This window comes from Larimichthys crocea, chromosome XIII (genome assembly GCF_000972845.2).
Source record: "Larimichthys crocea isolate SSNF chromosome XIII, L_crocea_2.0, whole genome shotgun sequence".
Taxonomy (NCBI): Eukaryota; Metazoa; Chordata; class Actinopteri; family Sciaenidae; genus Larimichthys; species Larimichthys crocea.
Genome location: NC_040023.1, coordinates 23,063,529 through 23,081,104, shown reverse-complemented (window position 1 = coordinate 23,081,104; position 17,576 = coordinate 23,063,529). Strand labels below are relative to the sequence as shown.

The 17,576-nt window shown below is 43.1% G+C and overlaps 1 protein-coding gene across 2 annotated transcripts; it reads right to left on the bottom strand.

The window, feature by feature from the left end:
* Positions 1-2,755: 2,755 nt before the first annotated feature.
* mtcl3a (MTCL family member 3a) lies at positions 2,756-16,161 on the bottom strand. Of its 2 annotated transcripts, XM_019256844.2 has the most exons (8): positions 15,444-16,161; positions 15,023-15,190; positions 9,913-10,215; positions 7,501-8,070; positions 7,158-7,237; positions 5,085-6,885; positions 4,130-4,165; positions 3,916-4,047 (listed from the first exon to the last, which is right to left on the bottom strand). In XM_019256844.2, exons 1-7 carry the CDS (start codon positions 15,861-15,863, stop codon positions 4,136-4,138), a joined length of 3,372 nt encoding a protein of 1,123 aa, XP_019112389.2. In that variant the 5' UTR covers positions 15,864-16,161; the 3' UTR covers positions 3,916-4,047; positions 4,130-4,135. The 2 variants fall into 2 exon arrangements, with proteins under 2 accessions (XP_010738321.3, XP_019112389.2); XM_010740019.3 differs by lacking the exon at positions 4,130-4,165 and having other exon boundaries at positions 2,756-4,047; positions 15,444-16,154.
* Between the last annotated feature and the right edge of the window lie 1,415 nt (positions 16,162-17,576).

The window sequence follows — 17,576 nt, the reverse complement described above, 5'->3', positions numbered from 1 at the left end:
GTACAGTACATTCAGCCTGGTCAGCCTGCCTGCAAACCTGTCTCTAAATATCACTCTGTGAAGTACAGCACCTGGAGGACATGGTGGCTTAGTGGAATTTGCATACATGGTACTCTGACTTTCTATCTGTGTAAAGTGTGTGATGGATTGGCATCCTTTTATAAACTTTCATTCCCAAACCATTATCTCACTGTGCCTGTCCATTCTCATTCATCCTCTGCTTAGCCCTTTCAGTCATTTTGATTAAAGTCAGCCCTGCTGTTTTATGATCCGCCCGGATATCAGTGATGCAGCCGCAGACTCCAGCTGATAATGGAAGCCTGTCTGAAATTACAAACTGACTAATGGGAGGGAGAGATAGAGACAGAGACACACACAGAAAGATACACACTTGTCTGTATGCATGCACAAATGTCGTTGCATATATGCCTGTGTGTGTCTCAGCGTTTACTGCATGTGGCCTCTGAAGTGATGCATCAGTGGCCTGATCGATATGCAGCTGTCTGGGGCTCCACAGGAAGTCAGGGAATGCGTTGCAGTCAGCATGGCTCTGTACCAACTCACTAAGATAAGAAAACACACACACGCGCATACACACACACACACACTCAGTGAAAGAGATTGCCAGTAAGGGTCTATTTCAGGGCAGGAAGAATGGCAGGTTGGCAGGTGCCAGAGGCTCTCAGGGGCCTGGAGGTTTCCTGTGAGGAGGGTGGGAAGGTCTGGAGCTGGAGGACATGGATCCAGGAGATACCAGAGGGCCAATGAATGCTTTTCTGCAGTAGCAGCTACTGGGATGTGTCAGCAACTCAAAAAGCAGAATAATTAATAGACAAAATGCAACATTTACACTTGAAACCAAATCTAAACTGCAACATAGTCTTCGCTCAAACGTATTATTAAATATTCTGCAAGGATATATCTAATGAACAAATATGCCTAACTAGTTATGAAGTGGACATGAGACTAATGATGGAGAGCTTCCTTGCAGGCCAATCAGACTTCACAATGTTTGTAGCAAAAACAAACAAGGCTGCAAACAAACAGAAAGCCGCGAGCAAAAAATGCAGCATTGAAACAACCAAAAGGTCAGAGCAGCTAATTAGAATCCATGTGCAGTATCGTGAATGAAAATAGTCTGAGTTCTTTTATTCAAGGCTGTGAGAGTGGGGGGGACTACAGAAAGGACCTGCTTTGGTCTAGACAGATCAAATCGAATCATATCAAATAGTGTGCATGGCCAGGGGATGTTGTGTGTCTGTGTGGATATGGATTTTTATTGGAGCGTCAATGAAAACGAGCTGTATACAGCAGCCTGATTAGTTCCTTGTCTCTGGCTGAAGTTGTGAAAATAATAAAATCACCTCCTGCAGGGTTTAACAAAACTAGAAACATATGCATGCAGACATCTCTCAGCGGAGCGTGGTTTTAAATGACAAAATAAAACATGAAAAACTAATATTATACATTTATTGTAATAAGCATGTGAACTAACTATTGGCATCATAATCAGACTTTGAAGGAGCTGCTGTCTGCACTTGATGACAATCATCTGTTAACTCTACTCGCTCTATGCTTTCATGATAAAATGCAGATTGTTCCATAAATTCTTTCCAGTGTTATTGTGTTTTAAGCAGCACTGGAATCAAAACATTTAGTACTGGTTATATAATGGTTTCAACATCTGGAAACCTCCAGACTTGAACACAGGCCAGTACTGGGAATCTACACTCCTTGCCCAACCTTGACACAGGAAAACAGGGTGAGCCAGCCAGCCAGTACTAGGCTGCCCATCAAGAAAGGATGACAATATTTATATTTATATCAGCGACGGGGTAGGATTTCTGGCACCGTAACATTGTCGCACCTGTTATTTCAGTCAGCATAAGGTGCCAGGTTTCAGGGTGAGGGGTTAGGTGTCTGTCCCTCTCAGGGCCAAGGGGGTATTTTGTGCATGTGCCTTTGTATGCTTATGTAAGTGAATGGGCACATGCATGTGTGTGTGTGTGTATGTGTAAAAACAAACAAACAAACTAACTAATCATTTGCCAGATGGCGCAATAAAAATATGAAATAATCCAGGTTTTTTTACATTCTAGACATATATTAGAAGTGAGATGGTGAGTTTAGCTCATCTCATGTCAAACAAAATCGCATTTAGAAAGCTTATATCTATGGAAAAATGCTTAAACACTGCACAAACATCCAGCACCAAAGCACAAAGACACACTCTGTCAGAGTAATGGACGGTTCTTCTGCTGCCGTCACGTAGCTCTGCAGTCATCACTCAGAGGAGAGATGACAGCGTCGCCAAAGATGTCAGTCAATAAGATTAAAGGAGCCAGACAGCCGTTTGGTTCTGGTGCTTCATCTCTTTGAGTTGAACGGTCACCTAGGGCTCCTCTTGATGCCGTCCCTAAAATATTTCTGGATAATATTTCTGGCTATAAGGATTGAAGAGACCTGCACTGGGGCATGGAAACTGAAAAGTGGTAAGGTCATCTTAGCTTCTAGTTTATGGACTGAATTATGGGAGAAAATAATAACATACAGGTTAAATGAGGCTAAAAGTGTTTGTCTACAGGGCTGCTCAACTTCTGTAGTATAATGCAAATATAATACAAATGTAGACACTTGGGTATGTGATGTGAAAAGAAGAGAAAACATTTAGTCCTTATGTTTATTACACAAAAAGAACAGCAAAGGCATCACCTTCATCATGATATGATTCACCACTTTGACCCAAAAAAGCTGAGTAATGTCCTGATATGTGACCATTCAGAGTTAGTAAAGGTAGAAAAAAGGCTTTTTAATTTTTTTTCATAATCATTATTTATGTTATGCACAAAAGCAGGCTCCCATGAAGGATGTTTAACACACAGTTTGATTTGAGAACATTAGCAATGGGTGTACAGCAAAAAAAAAGAAAAAAAAATGCTATTACAAACAATGCATTTCATTTTCAAATCAGGAAAATGCATATAAAGAAACCAGCCTTTGGTACAAAGTTATAAAAAAAAAAAAAGGAACTCACATTCACATTTTTGCATTACTGTAATCATGAAAAATGTAAAGCCAGTCATAAAGCAAACATGTTTCAGTCACAGGCAAGGTACAGTCCAGGCAGGTAATATTCAAGAAGGCAGAAAACCAACACTACTTTATTCAGCACACTGAGAGCGACGCTAGGGGGGAATCTCTGCTCCACTGCCTTTAACTCCTACGTGATGCTGCATATTGTGTATGCAACGTCAGACAAAACATGTTGCACACAAAATACAAAATACAGTACATATTAAATACATCAGTCTGGATTTCATTTGGCTGGAAGTTTTTAGATCATTTGAATATGAGCTAGCATCACTTTTAAGGTGTAAATAGAGTATACAGAACAGAGGGGATAGTGAAGGGTCTGTGTTGTTGGTTGATCTGCAAGGCTACACTAGTGAAGGCTAGAATCCAGACCTGAGCATAGGAAATCCATTTAGATGGTCTGTTGGCATGAATGGATGACGCTTTGGATGTGATCGTTCCTTGGAAAGTGATATTTTCACTGTCTTCTGAGGCTACACATGATGCCTGGCAGGTTATTTGTAGCATACTGCTGAATACGTGAAGCTGTTTCAGATCCTTTTCTTCCGTGGTCAGTTATGTTCCACATACATTCTACAGCGAGTTGGTAAACTCACAACTAAAGCACTTCTGAGTCTGTAGGAGTGGAAAGCAGTCTGGGTTTGGCATTTATGTACAACAGTAATGTAGTGTTCACTAAAGGCTTTTTGTTGGTTCAGTCACACAGTGAGGTGGAGATCAAATTATGACAGTCTCTATGTGAAAGGCGTGAGAGTAGGTAAAGGAGGAAGTGTGTTTGTGGAGTGGGAAGGATGGAGGTGCAAGAGGGGTGGTAGAGGGAGAGGAGAAGGTGGAGGGGGAGGAAGTGGGGGAGCGGCTGGCCCACCGGGAGGGGAGGCGTCGGTTGGCTGGACGGGCAGGCCTCGAGAAGTTCTTCTGGTGGGAGGAAGAGGAGACGGACGACTCTTCGTTCTCCTGTGGAGAAACAAATGGATTACCATTTAGGATTATCACACCGCTCTATCAACGATCTAATTCACACACTCAGATACTTTACATTTTGTCACGTGTTCCATCTGTAGTCTTCTTGACCCTAGGGGAAACAACAGGCATATTTCAAACAAATTCAGCACGCTCACGGAAAAAGGTCACGCAGGAAGATCCCTTTCCCATTTGGTCCAAAGAAAAGCATCTGAACTGAAATACCTCACACGTGCTGCAGCTCTGCTGCCACTTACCAGAACTTCAGAATCTTCAGCATTTTATTTTGGACAGTGCCCCATCGGCTTGAGGTTAAACTAAAGAGGTGCCTCTAATTACGTTTGTTTCAAGAGGTCATATAAAATTGGCTTGATAATCGCTCCCACAATTTCTTTAACATTTGCATGACTTTAAAGCAGCGTAATCACTTCAGCGCTCTCGTTTCAGTGGTCTGCCAAGGGCATTTTGTCAGCTGGCTTCTTACAGATACTTCTGTAATTACAACACAAAGAGCAGAAAAACACTTCCACTACGAGGCCCCGTGGAGGGACTGAAAGATGAAAGACAAGTTGATGAGGGTGATAGACCTCCTGCCAAGTTTAAACTTTATAGTATATGCCACACCACCAGTTCCTTTTGTTAGGAGCCTTTAAGCAACGGAATGGCCCAGATGCCCAGATTATAATGGAGGCTCTGGCCTGCTTCTGTCTCTTAGCACATACCAGAAATAAACAACATTCCCACCGGAGCTGTCCTCAGTCAAGGGCAACTAGCGCTTAGTGTTTCAGAATGGAATGAAACAGAACGAAATGTGCAAGTTCATCCAGGTCCACGGGCGTCATTGGCCTTGAAAATATAGTTTGACTTATTGTATTTTATTCTAAACAAAATGCAGACTTACATATTTCATTTCAAGACATTTCTCCTAAATATTAACATCTGTGGAGTGAAGAGTACACCTGCCGAGTGGCGAGGTGGGCCCTTACATGTAAAAATGTGATTACAGATTGTACATATCAGACTCTACCCACCTGCACTGTTAGATGCAACTCTTTCACACTCATGGCATTGTGGCTGCTGAGCTGTGCGTGTGTGCTGTGCATCTGTGAGGTGTGTGAAGTCTGTGTGTGTCTCAGAGTGGGAGGTAAGGGAAGGGGGTCCATGTCCAGCATGTCCAGTTCTGTGACCGTCTCCTCCTGCCTGATACTGATGTTAGGACTTGAAGACACCCCGTCCTGCTGGCTCTGGTTCTGTTGAGCCCGGGCTGCGCTCTCATAATTCTTTAGAATCCTTTCCACTGCCCCGTAGTTGGACCTGGAGCCCTCGGGCCGTGGGTAGGCAGCCAGAGTGAGGGGCTTCCAGGGATGGTCTTTCATCATTCGGGTTCCAGCTCTGGAGGAGTCAGTCTGGGAAGGAGGAACAGACACATGCCTTGGCTGTGTCATCTCTCTTGGTTTGTGCTCAGCACCAACTCTGGATGGCTGTGGCTTTGCTCCGCTGGGATTCTCATTCTTGGAGCTGGAACCGTCCACATTCTGACCTGGCTGGGTACTCGCAGGCAAGACAGGCTCAGAAAAGAGAACCTCTGTGGCCGCTCTGTTTTGTGTTTTCCTGGAAGGACTGCTTGCTGTTTGAACTTTGTGCTTGACCTCAGAATGGTGTGCAGGACTCTGAGAGGCTATGGTGGTTGCCTCTTTGAGTCCAGTCTGTGGCTGTTCAGATGAGAGGTTCATTCTGACCTCTTGACCTTCAGGACCACATTTAGTTCTCCTCAGTTGGACCTCGTGAATTGTGGAATCCGAGGTAGAGAAAGGTAATGTGACTTCAGGATGTGATTCTATGATGCTGGTGGTGACATCAGTACAATGTGGCTGAAGTTTAGTCTCCTTGGGAGTTAAAAACTCATCTGATGCACAAGTTGCTGGAAAGACTGGCTGGCAACCCACAGAGCAGCCATCTTTTACTGTAAAACCGTCTTCCTTTACACCACGACCCATCTCAGCCTGAAACAAAGTTCTGTTGAACTCTGCTGTTTTTTGTTCCAGCATTATATTTCTTTTGGAGCCCTGAAGTTTGGGGATGGGAGATGATATTTCGAGAGAGGACAAGAGCAAATCTACAGGTAATTCTTTGACAATCGGAGGCATTTGTAGCTCTTTTAAGTCCCCAACACTAGGTCTGTAATCTTTTCCAGCAGTCAATATGTTGACTTCAGAGAAGCTTTTCTGGACAGTCCCGTGTGTGGACAGCTTGCTGTTAGTAAACTTGCTTGCATCGCAGGACCAGCGGTTGTGGCAGCAGCCAATATTACATTTTGGGTTAGCAGCCACAGCGCATGATGTTACCACACCATCTATTAAAACTTTTCCTTCATTTTCTTGTAGCATGGCCCCAAACTTCCTGACGATAGATGGGCTGCTACACTTTCTGTCTATCAGAACACAAGGGCTATGGCACTTCCTTACTGTCGTCACAGGGGTTTCTGGGATGTGAAGTTCTGTGTCTGGATGGGTGGGTGTACTCAGATTCCAAGAGGAGATGCGGGGAGGGATGGGTGGAGCTGCTGTATCAATCTCAGAGAGTACTCCGGGGCTGGTCTGTTTTTCTCTGTCTGGATCAGCGCTGTTGGCTGTGCGGGATTTGCTCAGGCCTCTGTTTACCAGCCAGGTGTTATCTGGTGACAAGGTGATCCAGTTTTCCCTCTCCAAGGCCCGAAGGTCATCATATATCTGGCTGAGGTCGCAGGGGGTTTCATCAACCTCCAGTTGGGTTTTATCATGGCCAAACAGCCTCTCGCTCTCCTCAGGTAGGCACAAGGATTCAGATCGATTCCTGAATAAAATTAAACAGTAAAATTCATTTACTCATGTCACTTTAATTGAAATGAATCTATGCAATTTACATCTCCATTCCATTTGTGGTTACTTTTAAAAATAGACATTAGTAGTAATAATAGTTAAAAGGTGTTTTATTGTGTCTCTTACAGCACAAACAAACAAACATGGCATTGACATTATTTACATCATAAGTGCATCAAAACAATACAGAGAGTGATTATCATAGCTGGCACCAAGAAGTTAATATAGCAAGGGGGATTTATTTACCTCCTATCCTCGCTCTTCTTTCTGATCTCGTCTTGGTAGCTACAAAGCTCCTCGCTTACACGGGCAATCTCCTTCAGAGCCTGAGACACAGAGAAAAGAGACAGAGATACAATGAGACATGCTGGAAATCTTTTTACTGGAGCACTGTACAAATAAACCTTAAATTGAGGGTGTATGTATTTAAAAAAAAACAAGAATGACAAAGACTAGCATACAGGAGACATTGCAGGAGGACTGATCAAAGTTTGTGTCAGCAGTTAAGACAGGCAGAGAACCACACTGATGTGTCTGAAATGCATATAAAGTGTTTTCTGCCAAAACAAAAATAGTTTAAAACACTCACAGCATTGAGAGCAGTGGTGTTCTTCTTCTTGTCGCTGCCACAGCTCCGCTCTGACCAACGAGGACTTTCTTGAGGACTAACATGGACATTTTTTTCATCATCTTTAGAGACATTTTTCTGTGGCACCCAATGTCCAGGAGCTCCATGAAAAATAGCATCCAGCTCTGTTGTATCCACAGCTTCCTCGATATCAGTGACTGCGTCTTGCTCCCAAGTGCCTCTGGATTTGAATTCATCAACCGGCTCAGGTTGTGAAACGTCATTCTGAGTAATCTGTCCGCCAATATTATATTCACAGAAGCTGTCTGCTTGGAAGCATGTGGAGTGGTGACTATCTGTGCCAACACAACCGCTGATGTTTCTTTTGTGACCAAAACCAGGTAAAGGTGAATGTCTGACTGGTTCTGACTGACTGCTGCTGCTGAGTGGCTCTGAGCGAGAGTTGTCACTGAGCAGACTGGAGCCAGTGCTGATTGAGCGTATGCTGAGCCTATATGCAGCATCATCGTTGTCCTGCCTCCTGCCATCCAGTCCGGTCCCTTCTCGCTTGGCCCTCACTTCACAGTACAGCTAGACAAAGGAAGAAGAAAGAGGTCACACTTTTTTCAGCAATAATTGGGCAACAGCAACATTAGAAACATGTGTAATTTTATCAGCTAAATACTGTCAATGTAAACACCACATTATGTTTTTAGTCAGATTTTTCTGATGCTAAGTCAGATAGTGTTGTGTTGAAATTGACATACATTATGAGCCCACAGCCTACATTATAACTAGTAATCACTCTACTCTCATTGGTTGCTCAGAATGCAGGGAAATACAGTATATGGGCCAAGAATGAATATCAGTGGCAGTCGTTAGTACACATATTGTATCTATGGCTCCTGCAAGATCACAAACTAATATAGCAAGACAGCATAGCAATGAATCCTATGAACATATTTAATACAGACGATTAAACAAATCATTCAAAGAATTCTTTCAAATAAAATTGGATAACCTCTGGCCTCCTGCCACAGAATCCAAAAATAGTAACCATTTCATGTTGACTGGGCTCCTTTCCCATCTCGCAGTGTCTAGATGGGACTTCTGCCTTTTAGCTTGCTTTATTCCTCGGCTGTTTTCCTCTCTCATTTTCTGGTCTCAGAGGGACAAATGAGAGCCACATGTTCTTTTCATAGCAAATTGTTCCAGTGCCTTCGCACTCTGTCCAACTACTTTTGTATGGCTTCCCTCATTAAAAACACTAATCTGCTCTGGGCATGTCAGATTTCGACTCAGGCTTTGTCACCACCCATGCTAAACTATATTATTCTTTCACTTTGTCCCTTTATGCTGAATTTGCTCATAATTACTTCCCTCTCTGACCTGCCTTATCCTGTTATACCTTCTTATCAGCTAATTGTCATCTCATGACCATTTTAACACAAGTAGCTAAAGAAGTTGAACTTTCTTTATAAGGCTACAACCGACATTTATGCACATTCTACTTAAATCCACTTGGTCTGTGAATTATTTGATCATTTGGTCTATAAAATAATGGAAAATGCTCAGAACAAGTTACCCAAGCCAAGGTCAAAGGTTTAAATTGTCCAAACAACTTAAATCCCAAAGATATAGATAAGATATAAGAGGAACAAGCTAATCTTTGGCATTTTGTTTGAAAAACTATAACTAAATTAATCCAGTCTTAGATTTCCTTTCAGTTTTGGTCGATTCCCTGGTTGTTTCAGCTGTATTTCTCATATTACCATAGCACAATTATGCTAAAGTATACTTACTAAAATAATGATTATTTAGTTAGTCAAACAAATTTCCAAATATGAACAGACTTCCCTATAGTTTTGCATAGTTGTCTATTATGTTTTTTATTCAGAAATGCATGAATGGTTTGATACAAAGATGGGACTATAGATGCCCTTTTAACAGCATTTGTAATTAGCTAAATAAAAAAAGACAAATTTGATTAACGAATAAGCTTTTCTGCTTTTGTCTGTCAAAGATTGTAGCTACCTAAGGAGGAGTATATTTTTTATCTATTACATGCATAGACTGTCTCAATCACTGCCTCTGTCTCAGTATACAGAGATCAGAGAAAGAACAGAACTCTCGTCCTTCCTTTCCTCATATTTCCTGCAGCTGCACTGAGGGATATTGTTTTGACAGTGCTGACGGTGAACAGGATGTGTAGGAGGGAAGTGTTACACACTGCTCAGTGCATAGGATGCCATACATCATACATGTAGACAATAATTTCAGAAGTTTGGAAACAGTACTACATACTTTTGAGGTTTTTATCTAGTCATTAACTTGCTCTATTTTACATAAATCTAATCCTAACCCCAAACCAAATCCTTAAACACTGACAAAATGCAATAATATTCTCATTTAGACACTCTCAGAGTGCCTTACCTCTTCTATTTTCTTCTGCATATCCCTCAGCTGACTCTCCCATTCCCTCCTCTCCATGTCGAACCTCTCCAGCAGCTCGGCTTTCTCCCTTGACCAGTCCCTCTCATTGTGCTCCAGGCGACAGCGCAGGTCCATGGCAGTCGAGTGTGTGTCCACCAGGAGCCTCCGCTGCTCTTCCCTCTCCCGGCGGAGTGTTGAAGTCTCGCCGTGCTGCTCTCGAGCACTCCGTGACGCCACAGAGCTGGGACTTGCGGCTGCCTGGCCTCCTCCACCGATCAAGCCAGCACCCTCTCTAGCCTCCAACTGAAGAGAACGAAAAGGACAGGGAGTGCAGAGGGCACAGAGGAGGAGAGAGAAGGGAGATGGGAAGGGAAAGAGTGGGAGAGTCAGTGGAGAAAACAGTTAGTGGTGATAAAGGATAAATTGCAGTTGGGAGAAGAAGAGGATGAGAGCCAGATGAGAAATTGTTAAAAGTGGAATTAAGAGAATGAAGGAGTGGCAGGAAGAGAAGGTGGGGGAAGTGGGGGAATAATACACCACGGGGACGAGTGTGAGTGAGTTCAGAGGAGGGAAGAGGGAGAAAAGAGACTAGACTAAAAGATGAAAATATCCTGTAAGAACTCACACACAGAGTTCATGGGTTGAGGGTTCAAATCTCTTTTCTATGGTATGTCACTAACACGGGATACAGTGCAGGATACAGCTGATTTAGACACTGTGAAATGTGTCTGTGGCTTCGGTCAGACGATACTCTGTTTTTGGAGAGACTGGTCATACAAAGAGGATATCTCAACACAAATGAGGCCAAACTTGTGACTCCTTTCAACAGTCACATTACAAAAATACCAATTTTATTAGGTTCAATTCTTAATGAGAATATTACTGAATGTTTCTATTCAATGCTCTCTTTATGTGAAATAACCTGGGAATTTCCCCAGGGAATTTCACTATGTTGTGGCCAAAAACATGTTCACTTTATAGAACCTTAAACTGTATTTCTAAGCTTGAGTTCACTGTCAGCTTGAAAAGAGCTTAAAACTGACTAACCTTGATGACATTAAAGATTTAGGTCTTGGTGGTCTTGTACCTCTAGATAAAAGAACAATGCTGGGAAAACTCATCTGAAATGTCCTCTACCAACAAGATACTGCAATACAAGGCAATTCTCTGATTTAGAGGCTTTCCTCTTTTGTAGTGTTAAAGAATAAGGATGTGTTTTAGTACGTAGGTCTGAATCCTCGGGGGTAAATATGTGCATTTTTGTTGCTCATGAAAAGGCGGAAAAAAAAGTGTTGGCTTTGGAGCTGGAAAGAGCCCAAGACAACGCCTGTGCATGTGCATATATGCTTGTGCATGTGTGTGTTTGTAGTGTGTGTTAGAAAGAGGGAGAGAATGCATACGAGCGTGCCTGAGTGTGTTATTTCAGTGTTCAGTCACAGACAGCGACCAAAGCCTTCTTACAAGCCCCGGTCATGGTGCTATTTCTGCCTGTGGCCTGGGGTCATGAAATTATGGTGTAGGAAAACAAGTCAACCCTTTCTGTCTGCCTGTGGCTCCTCTCAAAGTTCTCCACAATTACAGGCAGATGATGATGGGTGCTGTCCACAGTCTATTTAAACATCCAAACGTAAACAAATAGTGAAAGTGCAAAAACAAGCTGAAGACCGTTTTTCATTGATTGAGACAGAGGCCTGTCATCTTAAATCAGTCTTAAAAATCAGTCTTGAGGAGCCATCCCCTGTCTGTCACTATATGGCACAGGGTATATGAAGGTAACTGTGTCACCACGGTGACCCACTATAAATAGCGGACACAGAGCCTTGTACAATGTCACATTCCTAGGGGAGGTGGGGAGACGAGGTAAATGGAGGAGGGGGGAGTTGGCTGCTAAGGCGGAGTGAGATGTCTCCTAGCTGCCAGCAGCTTTCATAAATCAGTGGCATGCAGAGAAATATGCCTGGAAATATCCGGCCTAAGACCTCTGCCTGGGACTTTGGATGCTTGCTTGGTATTTGGTGGTAGAAGTGCCCAAAAAGGATGTGGAAACGACATACAGTACTTACATTCACAGCCATAGCCGGTTGTGGAGAAGAGTGTGTAATCAAAATCTCAGGAATAGAACAGGCATGCAACTACAACCGTGTTGGCTGGCGCTTAATTAACTCACTTACTGATTAGAGATATTATGTAGAATTACATAGATTTAAGCAGGCTCGCTTGGTTAAGTACAGACAAGGACATCTTCACCATGACAACATGGAAGTGTCATTTAATTTATGGTGTCTCTCAAAATGACCTCAAAATTCCAGCTTACTGGAGCCAGGTCCTTGACTATCCACCATTTCTTCCATTCACTAACTTCAGGTTTGTGTAATGCACTTGGCTGCTTGGATAATCCTCTGCAGTATTCTAGTCGCCTTCCTTTGTACAGACTTTAAAAGCAATGGCACGCAATCAAAGTGCAATAATGAACAAACAGAAGATAGCTGTCCTGCTAGCAGCAGAACACTAACATGATTATCATAGAAAACTGTAGAAAGATAGCTGAGCCCTCTGACTGTATCATTCAGCTGATCACATCAAAAAGCTCTACTCAGACACAAATGTTAATCTTACAATTACTTTTCAAATCAGTTCATTCTTACTGCTCTAACAACTACTTTTTACCTCCATAACACCCTCTGTTTTCAATCTCTGACAAAACTAAAAATGGGATCTCCTGTGCACATGTGGAAAATGACAGGAGTTTCTCACCCATGCTGAAAGTGTTCACGTTTCACTTCGAAGTGAAATGAAGTTACACCAGCATGCATTCTAGAAGGGCGGCCCACATCTGATTTGTTCAGCAATTCATATAGAAATAAATAAAGTGAAACAAAATGACAATCAGTTTGATTATCGGGCTGTTAATTAACTATTATTTGAAGAACTTTGTCTAAGAGCAACAGTCAAACGTCATGCAGTACTACTTCTGCAAACTAATAGCAGACCAAAATTCAGTTATACAAATTTTTTGCCCATGATGCTCGGAAGTTAGAAGTGTGTAAATTAGTCATTTGATTACTGAGCTGCGAATGATTTCCGAAATCTTGACTTGATGTATTGTTAACCTGATGAGCAACCCTAGATTAACACTTGGTAAACATGTACCCAAAACTATAAACTGTGGCAGGATGTGGCATCGAGACAAAACAACTTTTACAATGGAGCTAACCCCGCCCAGCATGGTTTAACTCCAAGTCACATTTCCTTTGGTCTGTTTGCACAATCAGTACATAAATGTCCGTGTATGTGTGGGCGCACATTCCATTCAAAATGATTGTACACTCTGAATGTTCACACACGCAGATTTAGATGAGCACGTTGCATATAAAGAAATGGACCATCATGACATCGATTCTGTCCCAAACAATCATCCTGATTTCTCTTGATTCTCTATTGTGGCAAAGCTCTGACTGGCTGAAACTTCTTTTAACAAAGACGTCTCACATGCACATCAGCATCTTGGTATAAACATCAGCCTGTGTGTTTGTGTGGTACAACCTCCTGTAGTAGATTAGGATCTGACGACAAAACAGGACAGTAAATGTCTCTGTTCTATAAGGCTCTCTGTCAGACACTGCGTGTGAGAAGGCACAGCGCCAACAAAGAAGAAGAGCTGGGAAGCAACATTGTGCCATCTACTCACAGAGAGTGCTCTGATGGCAGTTAACCTATCAAGGTGCGTGTGCTCTGTGATCTGGTAAAACCATGTTACTATGTTGCATTCCCGTGTCATTGTGTCATCAGTGGTCTTGTCCAGCCGCTCTGCAGTATCTTTGCACCACCTTGTTAATTTCCAGCACGACATTATGGAATTTCTGAGCTTCATCATTTTGATTTTTGCCTGTAGCTTTGGAGGACAAACAAAAGGACTGCTGTGATGACCAATCTGTTTTTAAAAGTCCAGTGTGAGATTTAGAGGTCTCTATTCATGGAATACAGCAGAAATTGATGATAGTATGCATAACTATGCTTTCATTAGTGTATAATCACCTGAAAATAATAATTATGTTTTGAACTATGGAGTCGCCATGTTTAACCACCATGTTTCCACAGTAGCCTGGAAGAGACAAGCTAAACACTGACTCTAGAAATGGCATTTCACTCTTTTCATAAGCTTCACAGCCATTTTGTCACAGTTTTGTTCAAACTAGGGAGAGGGTGATGTACGGGGGTTACAATCAGCAACTACATCAATCGATGCCTCCGAATCCTACACACTGATCCTGTGACAGGAATCATATGGGGCTCAGCTAGCAGATAAAGGCACTGCCATCACAACATCACAACAAAACTAGAGATACATCAAGCACCAAGACACGCAGAGACACAAATTAAAATTTTTACAGAATCAAACATTTGCATGAGCAAGTCTGATCTGGTCTACACCCATACTTTAAGGCAAACAAATAAATATATCTTCTGATCTAACCAGAAAGCAAAATCCTCAAAGCCACATTGCTTTGAAGAGTAACTATGCAGGGTCCTTCAAGAGATCCGTGCAGTGCCTGACACAGCATGGCACTGGTATGCAAACTTAAAGTATTTTTGCCCATTTTAAGAAACACTGAACAGTAGCTGTCCAAGGCAACAATAGGTTAATATTTCATCGAGAGCGAGCTTTGAAAAGCCAAGTCGGGTGTCTGTGGCTGAGCGGGGATAACTGTGTTTGTCTCCTCAGTGCAAATCTTTTGTCTAAGCTGAGGCTTGAGCTGGACGGATGCCAGGGTGACTTATCACCCTGCCATGTGGGTGGCAAAAGTGGCAAGCCCAATTTACACCAAACTGGAGGCCAGACATGCACACACATGCACATGACATGGGAAAATACACAAAATACACACAAGAAACAATATGGATATTAATGGCAATGAAGATTTCCTTGTGAAAAGATTAGTGTTACTTTGCAACTATATATTAAGTAATACATACAGTACATTGCTCACATACACTAACACCATCTAAACTCTGAAACTGACTAATTATTTGTCTGCAGATGCTTTTGTTTACCAGCCTAAAACCCTAAATCCCACCCATACATCATTGCCATCGTCATCCCAAGTTATACCTGTGCAATCCTGCATTTGAGCTCAGCCTTCTCCAGCTCCCAGGCACATCTGTCTCTGGTGTACTGCAGCTGGAGCTCACTCCTCTTCTCCTCCTCTCTCTTCACCTCCAACTGCACTTCATCCAAAACTGTCTTCAAGTCCAGCAGAATCCTCCTGTTCTCTCCTCCCTGCATGGAAACACAGTTGGAAATCTTTTGTAACCAAATATGACCAGATGAAATGACAAAAAAAAAGTCCACTATTCCTCTTCTACAAGGTGCAACTGGAGCAATTAGAGAAGAACTAAGACAGAAGTAAATCCACATTGCAATAAACTGACTGCGGTGTGTCAGATTATTAAATTTTGAATTTGAAACTTTGAGGAATCTTCTGGGAATATAAGAGATGATTCCACATAACACAGTAAATATTTCCAGTTACTTGTATATCAGCCACTTCTCTCAACAATGACTCCTTCTCGCGCATCCATCCTTCCTTGTCTTGTACGTGTCTCTTTTTCAGTTCCTCAAATTTCTTTTTAAGCCTCGTGTGCTGGGTTTGCTGCTGCTGCTGCTGGGGTTCGGGACCCGGCCACATTTGTCCCCTGAGGACCTCAAGCTGCGTCCCTGCTCCACCTTCTCCACCACCCGGAGAAGCGCTGAACTGGGGCTCGTAAAGCTGACTGAAGACGGTGGGCGGAGAGGAGATCCTCCTCAGCGGACTGCGGCTTTTGCCCCTGCCTCTATCTGCTCTATCCATCCTGGTGCACGGCACAAACTCCCATCCCTGAGACGGGACGTATCCCCCGCCAGCACCGCCCCCACCGTGCAGTCCCGAACCGTTCATAAACGCACTCCACATTCCTCCAGCGCATTCAAATAAAACATAAAAACAACTTAAATGAGATAAAATATTAAAAAGCTGGTCACCACGCTATTTTGTAAGTATCCATTTCTGCTGTGTAAAGTTCAAATTATTATTGTTACAGTTCACTTTCCCATATGTCCCGTCTAAGAAGTGCTGGCACACTAAATGCGCCAATTATCCAAACCCGGCCAAATCTCCCGGCACAGCAGCAGCAGCCACCGCTGTGCTCACACAGGCGACAGGACTGGACGCTTTGGTCCCTTCCATATCCTCACAGAGACGAGGTCAAGCCGTCATTGTTGAGTCCCCACGGTGTCCTGTGCTTTTTTTTTATGTATATCTTCCAAAGACCTCCTTACTGCTGCACCCCCGCGCTGTTTTTCCTTTTACATGTTTACACGGAAACCTCAGGACGCGCTGTGTCGTGTCTCCCTCCGATGCACAGAGGCGTTGTAGGCGACAATCCAGAGCTGGCAAAGACAGACACCCAGTAACCACTCCGACGCGAATGGGAGAAGTTCCCTAAAAATATCACGGAGCGCACTGATGTAAGAGCAGCCGAGTATTTTTACCCCCCCCCTGTAACCATGACTTTATTTTCCTTAAGCCAGAAGATAGCTGAACGGCGTCTGGAAGATGGTGGCGGAGGAACACCCATTAATCAACACCGGTTTGCTCTAATTACGTCGCAGGATGCCACCTTGCGCTGTAGCCATGGCAACGAATTAATTTTACGCACCGCCGCGTGACAGAGTCTAAAAAAAAAAAGGCTGTATGCTAACATCACTTTTTAGAGGCAACAAACCACTTTTTACGAGCTGAGAGCAGCAACTGTTGCACAAATTGTCACCTACTCTTACAAAATACTCGGTAGGTGTCTCACCTTGCCTGTTAAAATAGCTAGTTTACCTACCTTTCCTCTTTTCTCACCCGCAGCTGGAGTAAGCAACTACTCATCCGATATCTTAGCATGAGAGGGGGATGACTATCACGAGGAAAGCGAGCAGGGGTGGGATTTTATTCATCTTCATTTTACAGATAAGTAGCAGCCTGAAAAAAGTAATTAGTCGCACTGTTGTTAGTCACGACAGTGGGTTAAGTAATACTAAGTAACAGTAACGTTATTAATGTTAGGTTTCTGGTGTTGGCGGTGTTCTGCTGTCCGTTTTTTGTCAAATGTTCCGCTCGAGCGCCCAAAATAACTCGAATCTTCCATTGTCTGGAGCCACGAGACGCACGTGCCGTGTGAATGAACAGACCCTTACCTCCTCTAATGTGATCCTGAATGTTGCAATCAATGTCCTTGAAACACGACCACGCGAGAGCCTACATTTTTGCAAACGAAGTAGTTGAAATGAACTCTGGACTGGAATGCAGTGGCTTAGTTAGAAACAACTGGAAAGCGACAGCCTACAGCTGAAATGATGCTTTCATTAACGAGAATAAAATCCTCCTCTCTCTCTCTCTCTCTCTCTCTCTCTCTCTCGGCCTCTCTCTCCACAGCTGGCCTTAATATGTGACGTAAAACATCCCACCGGTGGGATGAAAGAAGTGGACCGGTTCCGCCCCCGTCCTGGTGGTCAGCTCAGTCGGTTAAACAGATTCGCCATCAGCACATTTTTGGCTTGATTTTTCAGACCCACCCATGGGCATTTTTAACACTGTTCTAAATGAGATACAACCAGTAACCAAATATGGGTGAAATGC

Excerpts from the sequence above, each read along its gene's own strand:
- mtcl3a (XM_010740019.3), bottom strand. The coding sequence starts at position 15,863 with ATGTGGAGTGCGTTTATGAACGGTTCGGGACTGCACGGTGGGGGCGGT. Across the intron at positions 15,191-15,443 it reads GAGAAGTGGCTGATATACAA|GGAGGAGAGAACAGGAGGAT; the intron begins GTAACTGGAAAT and ends GTTTCCATGCAG. Across the intron at positions 6,886-7,157 it reads AAGAAGAGCGAGGATAGGAG|GAATCGATCTGAATCCTTGT; the intron begins GTAAATAAATCC and ends AATTTTATTCAG.